This window comes from Orbicella faveolata, unplaced genomic scaffold, assembly GCF_042242905.1.
Source record: "Orbicella faveolata isolate gen_17 unplaced genomic scaffold, um_ofav_v1 contig_27, whole genome shotgun sequence".
Lineage (NCBI taxonomy): Eukaryota > Metazoa > Cnidaria > Anthozoa > Scleractinia > Merulinidae > Orbicella > Orbicella faveolata.
Genome location: NW_028301555.1, coordinates 9,432,004 through 9,448,816, shown reverse-complemented (window position 1 = coordinate 9,448,816; position 16,813 = coordinate 9,432,004). Strand labels below are relative to the sequence as shown.

The following is a 16,813-nucleotide window of genomic DNA, read 5'->3' as shown; positions in this document are numbered from 1 at the left end:
ATGAGCCTGAAAATAGGATGCATTACGAACCTTACGGATGCGAGATCTTGGGTGCTTTCCATTAGGCCAAAAATTCCGGAATTATCAGTATGGTTCGGTCGGACCGGAAAACGGAGGAGCACTTATGTAGGAGGTCCAGCTTGACCAATAGGATCACTTGGTCTGAAATTTGGCATTCCATTTTTAAAGAAATCACTTCCTCCCCTTTCTTCTTCTCAGTAGACTTTCATTCATTTGGGAGATTGGGGAAGGAATCGAAAATGGTAATAAGAATTCTGCTTGGTTGGCACGGTTTTAGCTGATCGGCTGCGAAGGACCTGAAGCTAGATGATGAACAAAACCGGAAGCGGAAGTAAAGCGGAAGTCGAAGTTTACTCGTCCCATGAGGCTTTAGGAAACGGTGGAGTAAGAGTTGCCGTAGTGGAAGACATGGAAAACATTTCTACCTACAGGTCGCTTTTATTGGAACTTTCGAATAGTTTGACATCTTCGGACCTTGAACAGCTGAAATTCCTGTGCCGAGATGTTATACCTGCTGGACGAGCAGAGAAGATCACTCGACCGTTTGAGTTCTTCGCTGCTCTGGAACAACTAAACATGCTATCCGAGGAGAATCGTGATTTCTTGGCTTCCAAACTGATTGCTGTCAACAGAAATGACTTAAGGAATAAACTGTTAGGAATTCAAGGTAAGAATAGCAATTTACTCAGCTTGTTATCGGCAATAGGCTAGTTACACACACAAACTTTCCATTAGTTTTATTGGATTAACACAAGATCGACTTTTACTCGCTTGTTCGCATCTAGATCTGTCGCCTTCCTCAAAAGTTTCCTCATGTAAACGAATTTGATGGAACTGAAAAAGGAATTGCATTATATTGTGCATGGGCAGATCTGGAAGTTCAGAAACAGGGGGCCGAAGAATTTGCAAAAGAGTGCAAGTCAACCGGCCCAAGCAAATGAAAAATTCACTTTTCCTCACTTTTTCTAACCCAAATCCAAACCCACCAGCCTCCCTAAATCCGCCCCTATTGTGTTTAATCCCTTGTTATTATCAAAAAGTTGTTTAACAATGTGTAGTTCCAGAAAATATCCATACCTCCCCCACAGAAGGGATGTTTTCTAAGACCCCCCTTCCCTACCCCTCAGTAAATTCCAATTAAAGCTTCATGTATTTCTTTAAATTTTTCGGTCTTACAGAAAAGTCCCACACCCACCCCATGGAAAGTCAGTGGAAATTTTCAGAGGGTGGGGGATGTAGATAGTAAAATTTTTCAACAAAAGTAGGAAGCTGTTAACTAAAACATCCAGAGTTGTGGGGGATCCTCTTTGGGGTATGGATATTTTCCAGAACAGATACATTGTGTCAATAAAATTGTTATTATAGCGACAACTGGCAAACCCAGCAATTGGATAGAAACCCACCAATTACTGCACAAGAATATGACCCTTTGAACATGTAACATGTTTAAATGCATTGTTTTGTTTCAAATTATCATGCTTACATATTTTTTCTTTCAGGAGATCAGTTTGGCCAAGGTGCCATGGCATGTAGGTATTATAAGTGCATTTAGCCTAGGGGTGGCATACAGGTTTGATTCCATTTGCTCTCTTAGGTCAGGTGTAGCTCAAGTCCTGCACTATACCTGGCAAATTTGTTTGTATTAAGGTGTTCTGACTCTGATAAATGCAATTTGCTTCTGTGATTGGTCTATAGAAGAATCAGTCAATCCACAAGCTTGTTATTTCTCAATGGTTGATACTTAATTCAAATGAATACTCAAATTTTTAAAAACTCAAGTGTGAAGAGTTGATTCTCAAGAATCTGTACTGTGCATTTCAATAACATGCAAATGCTACTCAGTCAATGGCTGGGTCTTCTTAGTTGACCTCTCAGGAAATGGAAGTTTACTTCAACAAGTTCAAAAGGTCAAGTCCTGAGATGAAAACTTTAAACAATTGAAATCTGGGAGATTGCTCATTTTGACCTCTTGGCCCAAGGAAAAGTTGTTCAAAGTAGAGCACTGCAAATTCAACCACAAAAATGTGTTAAATATCCAAAAATGTTTCCAACAAAAAAGCCAAAAGTCAGCCAAAATATGTCTGAAAATGTATTTATGGGCTTTCTGTCGTATTGTCCAGGAGATTCGGTGATGTGTATGGGAGACTGGGAGATTCAGTCTGTACCCAGTAGACTCAGATGCAAGTCTGTGGGTTGCAATACTGTAGGTAGATTTCGATCCAAATATTTGTTTGTTTCTTTTTTTCTCAAAGTTAGTTTGATGTTGTCTTGACTTAGTTGTGATTGACAGCAGCTGAAATGCAGTCATTAGTTGGGATTTGAACTCCAAAGTTTGGGTGTTTTTTAAAGGTGCAGTGAAAGAGACCATAAAGCTTAATACTTTTGCCTGGTACTGATGCCAGAAATTGGACCCTAAGTATAAATCTAGGTCAGGCACTGTGCTTTTCATGCTTCTGTCATCAATTCACAGCAACAGCTGGGGAAGTGGTACCCATAGGGCTATACAATTGTGCCGTACCTGACACTTTAGTTCATGACCTTGTGGAAGATCTTAGTACAAGTTGGCGAATGCTGGGCAGGCGCCTTGGGCTTGCAGAAGGTGTGTTGAAGAACGTTGATTCAGAGCATCGCCGAGTTATAGAGAAAGGTGTGGCAATGTTTGATGAATGGAAGAATAGGAAAACTACTGATGCAACAATGCAGTTTTTGAGAGAGGGCCTGGAGAGGATAGGAAGGCGTGACTTGTCAGAAAAAGTGCGAGGTACACCTTACTTTACTTTGTTCAGCCTAATTTGAGTTCATAATTCCTATTTTGTGTTCATAATTGCAATTATCTTTTGTATATAGAATATGTGAGATTAAGCCCACTCATACATATACATACATTTTACAAGTTTTAGTTTTCAAACTTATTTCTCCACCACATTTATCCCTGAAGGAGCAAAGAGACTCCAGTTTCTTTTCTGGCAAATCAAAAGTACTTGGCATGGAATTTTAATTTGGATAAACTGCTTGAAAACATGATACACTTTCTCAAGTGTTTGAAATCCAGAATTTTGTGGCAACTCGATACATGCTAAAATTACACCTGAGTGAATAAACCAATCAAATGAGTGCATTTGCATTGCATTGATGGCCCGTTGGGATTTGTGACTGGCAAGCTGAAGTGTAATCTTTCTCATGCAATTCAAACATGTGATATGTGTCATATAATTATTCACTACCTTGCACACACTGTTTGTTCATTTGTAAATGACACAAGTGTATATGAAGAACACAATGAAAGGTTTTGTCAAATAAATGGATAAGTTCCCACATAACTAGAAACTGTAAAGTATTTTCTATGAAGTGAAATTTGTATACATGCCTACATACATATTGTATACATATGCCATACATAATATTTGAACATTTCTGTGTAGATTTTGCATTAATGGAACAGCAAAAACAGTCCACTGCTGCAGTTGAACATGACCAGCGACGTATTGAAACAGGTTTGTGATAAACTTGGGTTTGATTAGCACTGTACAAGGCTGCATTATAATTATTCTAAGTATTTGAATCTATTTAGTGTTGTTATTCACCAGAATAGTACCACATGCATCATTTTTTTTTTTTAATTATGAGTTTTTAATGCTCTGTTTAAATTGTGAATATATGCTTAAAAATTGACAAAATGCTATTCATTCCACAGAGGAAGAAAGGAGACCTTTTCCAAACTTAAATGACTTGGCTCCGGCATTAGGTAATTATCCACTGACACCTGGTACACAGCGTCAACCAGAAGAGCAGGCTGAATCTTCTCAAAGGCCTTCAGCTTCATCGTCTTCAGTACTTCCCGTAGCCTCAAGTCAGTTGGATCCATCTGTTTCAAGGCCCATAGTTGCTCCAGCCCCTCCTGTACATCAACCTGCTCCAGGTTATCCAATGCCTGCAGCTATCCCAGATCAGTCTCTTCCGTATCCTGTGCCAGTTTCCCAATCTGGTAGAGATGACTCCTCACTAGTACCACTTCCAGCTTCAGCTGTACCAAGTAGTAGCAGTCCTACTCCTACAGGTCAAAATAATCCATCAACATATGCAGTAAGTGAAACTACACAAGCTAACTCAACACACGTGTCTGAGCCTAATAATGCGGGTGACTTCACTGGCCTGGATATCACAGATCATGGTACCGACAACAGCACAAGAACAAGCATTCCAGTGGATCCTGAGCTGAAATCAGAGCTAACGACCAATGGACGTTTCCTTGATCCTGAAAAGTATGACCCTGTAAAACTGATAGGATCTGGAGGTTTTGCTAAGGTAATTTATCACTTAAAATTTTGTGCATTCTGTTGTCAAAAAGGCTCAAGCATGCTGTCTAAGTAATCACAGACACTCTCATTAATTAATCCAATATCATGTTGAGTTTGAAATAAGATTCAACTGTCTCTGGGGGAAGTGAGTGTTCATGATATGGAGGTGTCCACAGGGATTCTGGTTTCTCTGTATTATGACATTACCATAAGGACAGGTTCGACTGTACATGAAACAGTGTTTGAGGGCAGAGTAGTTTAACAGACAATACACAGTGTAAGGTGAACATAAGTATAAAATTATGATGTGGTAAATTTATTCTTTCAGCTATATACTGGGTCATTTTCGTTCAGTTGATTGATGTTTTCTTATAGTCAATAATAATTTTTATTTTTGACTTGCAATAAATTGAAAGTAACGCCTTACCATTATTTATCTGATATTCTTCACTGTTCAGTTCAAATATATTTTTTTATTTATGGTAATAGATTACGCGTGTAATTTCAGCTTCTTTTCTTCTTTACTTTCTGGTATATATTATATTTTGTATGTGTGACCATGTGTACGTGTGTGTGTCCTGCCAAAACTTGACTAACCAATTTGTAAACTGGCAACCCAGCATTTTTAACCTAGTGGTTATTTCAGGTTGCCAGAACCCTAATTCGTAGCAATAGTTTATATATTTCTGTATTAATTAATGAAAAAGGGTAATAAAGAGGATGTTGATGTTGAAGGAACTAGATGACTGACTGATTCACTGAGATCAAAAATTAACTATAACACATAATAATTATAATATGTTGTGCATTAGTTTAGGGTAGGGTATTTTTTGTACATCTGCATATGAGCACAATCATTTTATACTCTTCCCTCCACAATCTCCATCTCCATCTCCATTGTATGTGTGCCACACTATTTTGCTGTGTTCTGCGATGTAAGTTTTTTGGTTAATTAATCTACAGGTATATCTCTGCATTGATAAAAAAACAAGAAAACAGATGGCAGTTAAAATGTGTGATCTTGGAGTGAACAATAGTGAAACACAAAAGGTATGATCCTATCTACCTATCCGTCCATCCGTTCATTCATCCTTTTGTCTATCCATTCGTTCATGTGTCTGTCCATCCATCCATTCGTCCCTCCCTCTCTCAATTTTTTCCTTCCCTCCTTACCTCCTTCTGTCCATCCATCCACCCATGATGATGCGCAAAATTATGAGTGGTATGGCCCCAGAGTATTTAGAGGACATGGCCTTTACTAGAAATTTTAGAAGGTCAGTTTATAATCGTAAGATCTCAAGGCAGAATCTAGCCTTACCAAAAGTTAAAACCGATAACTTCTGGAATTGCTTTGCTTAAATACTGGAGCAACAGTCTTATCAGGAGAAATGAAATATGAAAAATCCGTGGGAGCTTTTTAAAAATAAATTAAAATCGCTTAATCTCTCTATCGATTTTTAACAAAACATTTAACTCATAAGGTTATTTCTTGGTTTCGTTTATAGATATTTAATGTATTCATAATTAATATATTGACAAAAACTTGTATATAATTATTTTAAAAACTTAGTCGTCATTTGCAAGTGAATATATGAATGTTCGTATATTTGAACTGTGGAGAAAGATATGAAGACATGATTGATCACTGCAGCTATATACACAAATTAAGCAGCTGTGAAATTAGAGCCTGAAAAAAATTCAGGCCTGACTGGGATTGGAACCCATGGCCCCCGCGATACTAGTACAGTACTCTACCAACTGAGCTATCAAGCCTACTGGAAGCTGGTCACATTGTTAGTTTGTAATATACCTGTAGATGATGACGAATGCAAGTGAATATATGAAAGATCATATATTTGAACTGCGGAGAAAGATATGAAGACATGATTGATCATCACAATTATGTACACGACTTAAATAGTTGTGAAATTAAAGCCTGAAAAAATTTCAGGCCTGAACGGGACTCAAATCCATGACCTCTGCAATACCAGTGCAGTGCTCTACCAACTGAGCTATCAAGCCTACTGGGAGCTGGTCACGATGTGAGTTCATAATATATACCCATAGATGATGACGAATGCAAGTGAATATAAGAAAGATCATATATTTGAACTGCGGAGAAAGCTCATGGCTATTAGGAAGCTAGAAAAGTGTAATGTATGTAATTTTTGATCCAAGTAACCATGGTTAAATAAAGTTTCCTCTCAATCTATCCATCCATCCATCCATCTATTCCTACCTCAAAATTCAGTGTTTGCTATAGGCAGAGGTATAAATAAGTAGAGTTCTACAAAAAGGTTTCATGAGACTAAAGTTTATTGAATTTCAATGTTGATTTTTTCTTAGCAAACACAAGCAGTGAAAAAAGAAGTGAAAATTCTCACTGCTGTAAAACATGTCAACATTGTGGAATTCTTCTACACAGAGGAAAGTTGCAATACTCTGTTGCTGTTTCTGGAATACATGGAAGGGGTAAAATAAAGTAATCTTTGTTATGTTAAAAGACTGTTTCCTTCTATTTGAATAATTGAAGAGACAGATCTTTCAATACAGATATATTCTATACATTTTGTTAATTGAGAAAAACACCTGATAGGTCATAACCAAAAAGAAACAATCTATAATAATTATTTAGTAATTTTATGAACAGGAAACTTGTTAATATTATTTTGTTTTGATGAATTTTTACTCATAACACATTTTATGCAACATGTATACTGCATGGTTTATTATAGGGCTCTGTGCATGAAATGTTGGTATGCAAAGGTTCCATTCAAGAACCTTTGGTCCGAAAGTTTACACTGCAAATACTGACTGGAGTGGACTTTCTTCACAACAATAGAATTATTCATAAGGATATAAAAGGTTAGATTTGGCTCAGAGTATAAGCCCTTGCAAGGGTTTGCTGATGAAAGGAAACAAGTCTCCCAGTGTTAGTAGTGTTATATTAATATTGTGAATTCTGAATTAGTAATAAGCCAATAAGAGTTTTCATTAACATACATGTACATGCAAATAGTGATGATTGATAATTGTGGCATTTATGTTTTTTTTGTTATTAACCCATTGACTCCCGTGTCACCTGTATCCAACCATCAACAACTTTGGCCTTTGTTCCACTTCTGACATCATCACCTTTGACCAAAATTGGCATCATCTATACCCAAGTTCTGCAGGAGGAAAAGATCTTTTCAATGATACCCAGATCAGAGTGATCGGCTCGATGGAGCCTGAAATATGCAGGAAAATGCTCAGAAATTTCCTGTGACTACACGTAACTATACTCCATGGTAGAAATTGCCTGTCCTGATGATGCTTTCTCAGACATTTTTGCACTGGAAGCAAGCTCAGTAGAAGGTCAATCACTGTAGCAAAAAAATAAGAAAAGGAGTAAAAGGAAAGGCAAAAAATATATAAACCAAAAAGCCTAAAGATGTAGGTCACTTTGATTTGGTCACACATTTCTGCGCATGCCTGAGCTAAAATGTTATAAAACATGATGCTAGTGGAAAGAGAGGCATGCTGTCATGTTCCAAATACCATTTTGAGTAGATTGGAGCTAATTTGGCCTAATCCAGTCTGAAAATCTCCAAAAAATGTGTTTTTGGCAAAAAGCTCTGGGAGTCAATAGGTTAATAGTAACTCAATTAATTTTGTGAATCCACTGACCTCAGCAAAAACTATTTATGCTATAGACTTTTCCCAGAACTAGGCTTCTCCCTAAGCCAAGATTAAACACATTTCCCCTTCCAAAAACCTGCCTTTTTGCCAGGCCCAGTTAACAATCATAGTTACTGTTACGCTTCACCCCTCTGTTAATATGGGGGCTGGCTAACTGGCCTTTTTAGAAAGTTGTTGTTTACAAAGGAGTTGATTGAACTGGAAAATGTCAGAACTAATGTAGCCATAATGATCACATGTAGGACTTGAAAATGCAATGTTGATTAGTTCATGCTCTTGATCTTGCAGCCCCCAATATTTCTAGATCTACAATTACTCTATTATTTATTTTGTTTCAGGTGGCAATGTTTTACTGGACAAGGATCAAATGAATGTAAAACTTGCTGACTTTGGTATCTCAAAGTTTATGACTGTAAGGGACTGTTACTGTTCATTTGTTTGTTTGTTTGTTTGATTGGCATTGATGGCTTATTGTAACAGTCTTGTGGTATTTCCAGCACCATTATATAATTATATACACTTAAGATCTGACTCAGGAAAGATACAAAACACAATCTAGATAAACAGACTTCTATAGAAGGTGACAAACTTTAAAGTGATTGAATGGAATTTTTCCTTTATGATTTTTCTAGCTTTGGGGTCATCTCAATATGTAAGGATTCTAGGAGGGGCAGCAGGCAAACATTTCTGATAAAGAGGAGGGTGGGGGGGGGGGGGAGGTTTAACATATATTGGAGGGGCTATCTATCAAATTCCACCAGCTTCCCTACCCAAGGGAATGAATGGACCCTTGATGACCATACTTAGTGAGAACATTATGGTAGAATATCTGCCTTTGCTCTTCTTTTGTACAAACCACACTATACTCAGTCCATAATGGTACTATCTCAGGCTAATATTCTCCCTGTACAGATCTCGCATTTGGTGAATAATTAAGCAATAGAGCACTTTTTCTGTGTTTACGTAGCGTCATCTAAACACAAGGAGGGTTGGGAGAATTCCAGACAGTCATGCAAACCCTTGACTCAGTCTCAGGTTTGCATAACTTTTGAGACTTCTCCCAGACCCCCCCCCCCCCCCCCCCCGAGTATTTAGATGAGGCTATGTAAACATGGAAAAAGTGCTCTCTTTCTTTTATAAAGTAATTCTCAAAAATATGCGCAAATTTAAAGTGTCACAACCATGTTTACATACTCTCGTCAAAACACACCCATCGACCAATGAGAGTGCATGTAGTAGCTCAGTTATTTAATAAGATACAATGAAGCCTCTATTTTCTTTTTTGGTTATTTCAATGCTAGTGTGTATATTTTTTTCTTAGTAAATGGTGAACTGAAGAAATAAATAAATAAATGAATGAATGAATAGACAAACAAATAAATAAATATATGTGTTTTGAATCACTACAGGACCTGGGAACAGCAACTGGGAGTCGGGTGACTAAGGATGTAACTGCCACTGTCCAATGGGCAAGTCCTGAGTTACTTGCCTGCGAAGAAGTTGGATCTGAAACTGATATATGGTAAATGACATTGGTGTCACATTAACAAATAGGTTCCATGTTGCCCTGCATCTATTCAGTAATTAATCACACATGATTGTCCACTGTAAGCTATTACTGAACAGACGCACTGCAACATGGAATCTACTTGTTTCAGTGGCGGATCTATGGCAGGGGCCCAGGGGGCCTGGACCCCTCCCTTATTTTGGGTGAAAAAAGAAAAAAATCACAGAAGGAAGAAAAGCCCATGGGGCAAGCAAAATCAAATAATTATTGTGTTTTACTGATATGATATAGAAACAAGAAATTTTAATGACATAATCTATGGAAGGGATGGATGGGTGGAAAGAGGGAGGGAGAAAGGAAGGAATGGATGAAGGGAGGGGGGGGGGGGGCAGAAGGAGAAGCAACAGAGCTAATATGAACAGGAATTAATAAATAATGTCTTGAGGCCATGCAGTTCTAATGTTATCTCATCCATTGTGGTACTGCCACGTGCCTTCATTAAGAATGGTGCATGTGTTCCTGCTTGCTTACTTGGGAAGGTTCTTATTTTTTTTTTTAATCTGGCTTTGATGTAAACAGGAGTGTTGGATGCACTGTGATAGAAATGCTGACAGCCAAACCGCCTTTAGATGAGTTACTATTGCCTCAAAGAATAGCCAAGATATTAAAACTTCAGGTAGAACCGCCTCATGACTGCACATCGATAGCTTTTGGATTTCTTAAAAAATGCCTCAGGTAAGTGCTGTTCCAATTATATTTTTAAAATGCTAACTTCACACTTAGAATTAGGAGAATAAAACAAAAGAAAGTATTTGTTCATCCCGCAACCTTATCTTATTTTATTCCCTAAGCTTCGTCCCTGTGGGGGTGGGGGTAATCCCAGAAAAATTGAGTGGGGGTGTGTGGGCCGCTTCCCAAAACCCTTACCTTATTTAAGGCGTAAGTCTGTGATTTTCCCTACCCTTTTTATGACCTGACCAAATATTTGATACCCTATTTAAGACATGACCCTTAAATCAATACCCTGTTTAGGAACTGTCTTGTAAAAAGTTCCCTAGTTCGGACCGATGTTAAACCAAATTCAAGACTAGAGTGCAAAAACATACCCCATTTGAGACCAGTATGGCCAAAGTTGAGGGAGTGTCTCCCCTCGCTGGTTAGGGAGTTGGAATTTTGATATATCATGTATTGTTCATTTTTTTAGTAAAAGGGACGTTCGTCCATCTGCTGCTAAGCTGTTAAAGGAAGATCCCTTCGTGAATTTTACAGAAGAAGAAAAGAGTCGACTGGCTTGGCTGTTCAGCTGATGTTCAGGGTATAAAAAGTAACTCCAGTCAAAGATTAATTATGACAGCTTACTTGAAGGTGATACTGTGATAAAGCCAGCGAAGAGAAGGACTAAAGCTAATGTACAAAGACATTGTAATAGATATAGTTATTACTTCGAAGTATGAGCGGATGTCGTAGCTACTAAATGACAACCAGAATCACCATAGCTTCCGGCTACGCTGTTGCTCGTATGGCTTGTCGCTAAAAACCTAAAAACCGTCTGCGTGACAAGGGTCCGTCGCTCTTTCATGGCATTTTGTCCAGGTTGAATCTGTTTAATAGAGAATGTACTATGACTCGTGAATGTTTAATTCAGAGGATCTCTTTCTCTGTAGCGAAGCGTTGTTTTGTGTCTACAGTAGTGTGAAAGTGGCAGTAGATGAATTTTAATACACATATTCAATGGAGGCTCATGCGATGGATATCATTAAAAGGAGATAAATGATGTTTGCATTTGAGAAGACTCCCTGTATTAGCCTCAGTTGCAAGGTAATTCCAGTCCAGTGCCGAGAATACGAGTATGGCCCATTTGCCTGTCACCACACGACAAATAGACGAATTGTAATACCGGATCAGATATGAATGTAGGTAGAACAAAAAACACTGAGGCTTTTCTCTCCAAATACAGTTATATCGAGCAACTAAACGCTGTAAGGTTTAGACTAGTGCTTACTCGATAGGTGCTTTATCGTTTTCCATGTAATGGAAAATATATTTTAAGAATCCAATGCTTGTTTACTGAGTAGAAGGGCCAGCATTTGTCGAGTCTGATGTAGTTGGAAAATTTTGGTTTTGAAAAATAAAATTGTCTTGAAAATAGACAGTAGCAAGTGTCAATGGGACAACTTTTCCTGCCGGTTCCGAGCTTGTCCGGCTCTTTGCAAATGGTCCCGAGCTCTTCCTATCCTCTCCGAGATGTTCCCTGGCCAATCCGGTAAACGCACAACTCAGAGGTGGGTGGGGGTTGGTGGTGTGAGGGAGGGGTGAGGGAGGGGTGAGTGGACCTCGTAAGCGGTAAGCTTGAGTGAACATGTATCGCGGAATTTCGTATAACGGACAAGTTAAAACTGAAATGAGAGGTAGTGTTTCAGTAGACACTCTGGATGTTCTAGTTAGAATCCTCGAATCTGATTTGTTCTCCCACCGTTTTCTATTTAACAATTAGATTATGAGCTCGAGAGAAATCGAGGGCGAATAATCTAATTGTTTTAGTATAAATCTACTAATCGTTCAACATTTTATCTCAATCCTCTTACCAGACACCTCGAAAACGCAGAGAAGCGACCGTCATTTTCTCAACAAGAGCACACTACTAGGCTACTCACTATCTACAACAGAATAGTTAGTGAGTAGCGTAGCCAATCAGCGAACGGCATTTGTGATAGAACGCTAGTAGAGTTTACCGCTATATTAATTGTTGATTATACAGAACCTAAAAACGATGCGCTCGTGTTGATTCATTAGTAGCTTTTGCCCATTCTGTTTAGTTATTCCACGAAATCAATTCACAACTATGGATCATAAACTCACTGAACAATGACAATGAAGCACTTGGTGAAAAATAGTAAGTCTGCATTCAGCCGCTCACAATGGCCGCACTTCGTCTAGGAAATCGGTCCCAAAGTAATAACAGATCGATAACCGATCCTTAATGGATGGTTTTTTTATGTAAATGAAACTCGTAGATATTTGATTCACAGTTTGCATATGAAAAAGTGCTACTCTTTATCTGCATTTATTGCTTTCCCAGTTTTCGGTTTCCTTTTCGTTTCGCTTCGTTTCGTGCGACATCCAATGACTTTATACTTTGTGTCTTGGTTCAGTAAAATTTCTCGTTTTCCACTGAAATATACCGTTTTGCTGTTTATAAGGTGGGGAAAGGAAACCCACTCTTAACATTGAGCTACATTGGAGGCAGTAAATATTTGTGAAGCCACTCGATAAATCTAATGGAATTCTGTTGACGCCTCTGTAGCTTTTTCCTGATTCACGAAAGCAAGAACATGCTTTGCTGGTGCCTTAGATCACTGTGCCCAAAACATTTCATGCTCGATAGTACACGAAATTTTTCCGACTCTGATTACGATCTTGCAGCGTATTTGGACGTTAGCTTACGAAAGCGATTGAATTTATGACGGAAACCGACTTGACGATTTTAAATTGCAGTCGATTGTGACCGTAAGAATATGAGATATTTTCAACTGACATTTTCTTTCCCTTGGCCTTTCTCGGCAAGTAATAAAATTTCAACTCTCCGCATTCCCGTGACGTCTCATTTTCCCTGACACTTATACAAGGTTTTTATTGAAAAATGAAAAACAAATGAAAAATGTTTAATTTGTTTTTCTCAGGAAACAAAGGAAAACAGTGTCGTATAAGTTCGGTTTTCAATGCGAGATTTTATACCAAGCTGTTGGAATGAAATGTTCTTGAGAAAACAATATTGGGAGACATTGAGAAGAGACTTTTAAAATGGTGATATCTTGTTTAATTTGAACTTTTTAACGCTGACAGCTGCAAAGAAACTATTATGGTAAATAATATTTCCCAATCGCAAGCTGTTTTCTGTGCTTAGCAACCTTCAACTACGTCACTGCTTATTTTTAAAGACAGCGAACTCATTTACAGGCAGGAAAAGCGAACGAACATGGGTGAGAAACCGCCGCCACCATACCCCGATCAACAACCGCCTGTTTCGGCGTATCCACAGCCTGGATATAACCCGACACAACCTGGTTATCCACCTCAGCAACATGGTTATCAACCGGCCGTCGCTGGTTATCCGACTCAGTCAGGTTATCCCGCGACATCCACTACTACCACGATTATTCAACAGCCGGCCACACAGATACTCGCCATTAACTTCGGTGAAGTCCCAGTAGCCATGACTTGCCCGAACTGCCGAGCAAACATTGTTACAGCGACTACCTTTGTTACTGGGACTTTAACATGGCTCGCTTGCCTGGGGTTGTGTGTTATTGGGTATGTTTTGCAAAATTATTTTATTTATTTTCGTTTTAGTCGCTATTCCGCGCGTCTTCTATATAAATGATGTTTGGGATTCAAATTAAACGTGAAAACATTTCGTTTTGTTACTCGATATCTCTAGCAAGAACTCGGTTTATCTTGGTTTTATATCAAATCCATAAGTGTGAACAGAAACAAGAATTTAAGGCACAACACCGATTAGGAAAGCGACAGCTTTAACGAAACCATTTTCAGTGTCCAAAAAGAGAAACAGTTACGTGCTATGTTAAATTTTAATGACTTTTAATCCTCCATAACGCTTAACTTTTCTCCGAATATTCCAGCTACCAATCTTATTTTCTTCTGGTTTCACTGATGGTAAATGCAAACAGTGGGAGCAATTTTAGAAACTTTTACAGGGTAATCTGTGTACCTGTAATATTAGATGCAAAGTCGTCGCTTCAGTAGACTTCCCCGAAACAACCTCAATATTAATGAACTTGAGTTGTGTTTGTAAACATTGCTTTTTAGTCCTTCGGTGGGAAGCCTGTAAACATTCTCGTATCGATTTAGACAGGCAGATTTGGCTGTTTGGTTTCATTTCCGCCTAAAAATTGTCAGGTTTTGCGGTCAGTCAGACGTAGAGATAGATGGAGCAGTTCGATAGCGTTTGTAAATATCGTGCGCAGATTTTATGAAGCTTATCAGCTTTTAAATTTGAGATTGAAAGGTTTAGAAAGGTAGGTTGGATTAAAATAACAAAGACTAACCCAACACTAAAGTGCTACGTGCGGAATATTCTTAGAAAGTGACACAATGCACTATAGTTCATTATAAACAGGTGCTGTGCTTAAATATCCCCCACATGATCGTGTTTTGTCGAATCAGACTACAGAATGCATTGCATATTGAATTAAAGCGGATTTCCATTGCCGAGTAACGAGCCTACTTAGATTTCAATACTTTCCGTGCGAAAATGAGAAAAAAAGTAAAAGGTCGCTCCTACGTTTCTCTTTAAATTAATTACGTACAGTGTATACGACATATTATACCTTGTAACATGACGTACTGAACAAATATCAATACAAGATTTGCTTGCTGTAATCGTGTTTTGGTAAAGGTGTTACCACCACGGTCATTTACATTTACATTTACTTCTTTGCGAGCTGTAATTTAGATTGTGGAAAGATTTAAGTCAATACACTGTTTTAGTAATAGAAAAATGTTGTAGAACTCGACTTTTTTATTATTATTATTATTATTATTATTATTATTATTATTTTCTTTTAGATGTGATGCTGGTTGCTGTTTGATTCCATTTTGCTTTGATCCTTTGAAAGATGTCATTCATACATGTCCCTCGTGTGTAACACAAGTTGGGGTGTTTCGCCGAATGTGACGGGCAGATGTTCAGCATTCCAAGACTCCTCACTGAAGACCTTTTAACTAAAATAGATTAGACTTAAGTCAAAAACGCTGCTTAACTTTTGGAGACAAGCTCTTCACGCTTGTCTTTTTATTGATTTATCGCAGACAAGATGAGAAGAAACAACTGATTTGTTAGGTCTACATATGGTCATTTAACTTCCATCAAAACGTTGATTTCATTTTGTAGAACCCAAGTTTCTGTAGTTAGTAATAACGCTAGAAATTCTTGTGAATTCATCAGCTAACTTTCATCATCAACAGTGTAACAAAAAGCCACAAAAATTGTCCAAGCTGCTGCTGTATCACAAAGACAAATCAAGTCGTCGAGAGTAATCAATTTTGACGCTTACAGGTTTTAGTTTTGTCGAAGTCAGCTACACTTGAGTAAAATCCAACATATTTCGATTCGATTCGCCAATAGCTAACGAACATGCCTCAACGGATTAGCTATTTATTATAAAAAATCAGGTGCAATTTTAAAAAAAATTCATGCGTAAGATAGATGTTTTAAAACCGTTTCATGAAAGCCATGATTAAAAACAAATTTTTGTCTCTCTATGTAGCATGAGTCCTCTTGTTTTTCCTCATCCGTTTCTTCCATCACATTCTTCTTCCGGATGAATGAAATTTTTAACTATGCTCTGTAACTCTTGTCAAATCGGGCCAGTTCGAGGCAAACAAACTCACGTCACTTGTCGCTTGTCACTTGCTAAAGAATATAATATATTTTGTGACCATGCCCCATATACATTGCGCAGAGAGAGTTGTAAAACAGAAAAATGTAATATATTGTACAAATTTGTCATCCAAAATAAATTATGAATAGATTATCATGATAACTGCATAAGCGTCTCATCTTCGAGAACATGTGCAAATAAAAGACGTTTCCGAACCTACCAAAGTTAAAAACGTTTGACGCCTTAAACATTTCAATATTTGATTAAACACCTTTAAAAATTTTCAAAATAAACCCAGCATATGAATCACAGCTTTTCTCAGCTGGAAGGGGTTTATCTGCCTGTCTACTGTGTGAAAGCGTCAAAGCTACCTGAAGAAGGCTGGTTTGGCCAGCCGAAATATAGTACACCTTCAAAAAATCATTCTACGTTGTGTCGGTTTTTGCTTTTGTATTCTTCAAAGCTACAGCTCATTATGATTAGCAAATATATCGCCGTTTGAATTTGTGAGTATCAAGACAAAACGGGTCCAGCTCCAAAATGACGAGATTGGGCTCTCTGAAGCTCATTAACCCAATGACCAGTTTCTAATATTTTAATATGGTGTTTTAATTTATCCGAGTTAAAGAGGTTTTCCCGAACAATTGTAGTGCGCTAAGAGGGAAGTGCATATACATTGTAATTCGCTAGAAAAATTGGGAAATTAACAATTAACAAGCTAAAGAGGAGCATTCAAAATGCTACAGAAACTCCACGTAGTACAAGACGGGAAACTTAATTTCATAACAAAAGTTGCGAGGAAACGTGCGTGGGAACAACAGAAAGTTAGATGCAAAATAATCTCTGGAAAAACCGCGAATCGCAAGAGAGCACTGAGATACATTGGAAACGCTGGAAAAAGCGTA

At 38.0% G+C, this 16,813-nt stretch overlaps 2 protein-coding genes across 2 annotated transcripts; both read left to right on the top strand.

Moving 5' to 3' along the window:
• Positions 1 to 312: 312 nt before the first annotated feature.
• LOC110047971 (uncharacterized) lies at positions 313 to 11,655 on the top strand. Its single transcript, XM_020753725.2, has 12 exons — positions 313 to 688; positions 1,521 to 1,550; positions 2,492 to 2,782; positions 3,444 to 3,515; positions 3,716 to 4,326; positions 5,283 to 5,369; positions 6,666 to 6,791; positions 7,055 to 7,184; positions 8,339 to 8,412; positions 9,410 to 9,522; positions 10,087 to 10,242; positions 10,712 to 11,655. Exons 1-12 carry the CDS (start codon positions 328 to 330, stop codon positions 10,812 to 10,814), a joined length of 2,154 nt encoding a protein of 717 aa, XP_020609384.1. The 5' UTR covers positions 313 to 327; the 3' UTR covers positions 10,815 to 11,655.
• Positions 11,656 to 13,442: 1,787 nt separating this feature from the next.
• LOC110047975 (lipopolysaccharide-induced tumor necrosis factor-alpha factor homolog) lies at positions 13,443 to 15,789 on the top strand. The gene is made up of 2 exons (XM_020753730.2): positions 13,443 to 13,818; positions 15,094 to 15,789. Exons 1-2 carry the CDS (start codon positions 13,484 to 13,486, stop codon positions 15,200 to 15,202), a joined length of 444 nt encoding a protein of 147 aa, XP_020609389.2. The 5' UTR covers positions 13,443 to 13,483; the 3' UTR covers positions 15,203 to 15,789.
• Positions 15,790 to 16,813: the final 1,024 nt, after the last annotated feature.

What these genes read in the sequence shown, in the direction of transcription:
- LOC110047971 (XM_020753725.2), top strand. Translation starts at nt 328, where the DNA reads ATGATGAACAAAACCGGAAGCGGAAGTAAAGCGGAAGTCGAAGTTTAC. An exon ending in CTTGTCAGAAAAAGTGCGAG is followed by an intron (nt 2,783 to 3,443) that starts GTACACCTTACT and finishes ATTTCTGTGTAG; the next exon opens with ATTTTGCATTAATGGAACAG. An exon ending in GTATCTCAAAGTTTATGACT is followed by an intron (nt 8,413 to 9,409) that starts GTAAGGGACTGT and finishes GAATCACTACAG; the next exon opens with GACCTGGGAACAGCAACTGG.
- LOC110047975 (XM_020753730.2), top strand. Translation starts at nt 13,484, where the DNA reads ATGGGTGAGAAACCGCCGCCACCATACCCCGATCAACAACCGCCTGTT. An exon ending in CTGGGGTTGTGTGTTATTGG is followed by an intron (nt 13,819 to 15,093) that starts GTATGTTTTGCA and finishes ATTTTCTTTTAG; the next exon opens with ATGTGATGCTGGTTGCTGTT.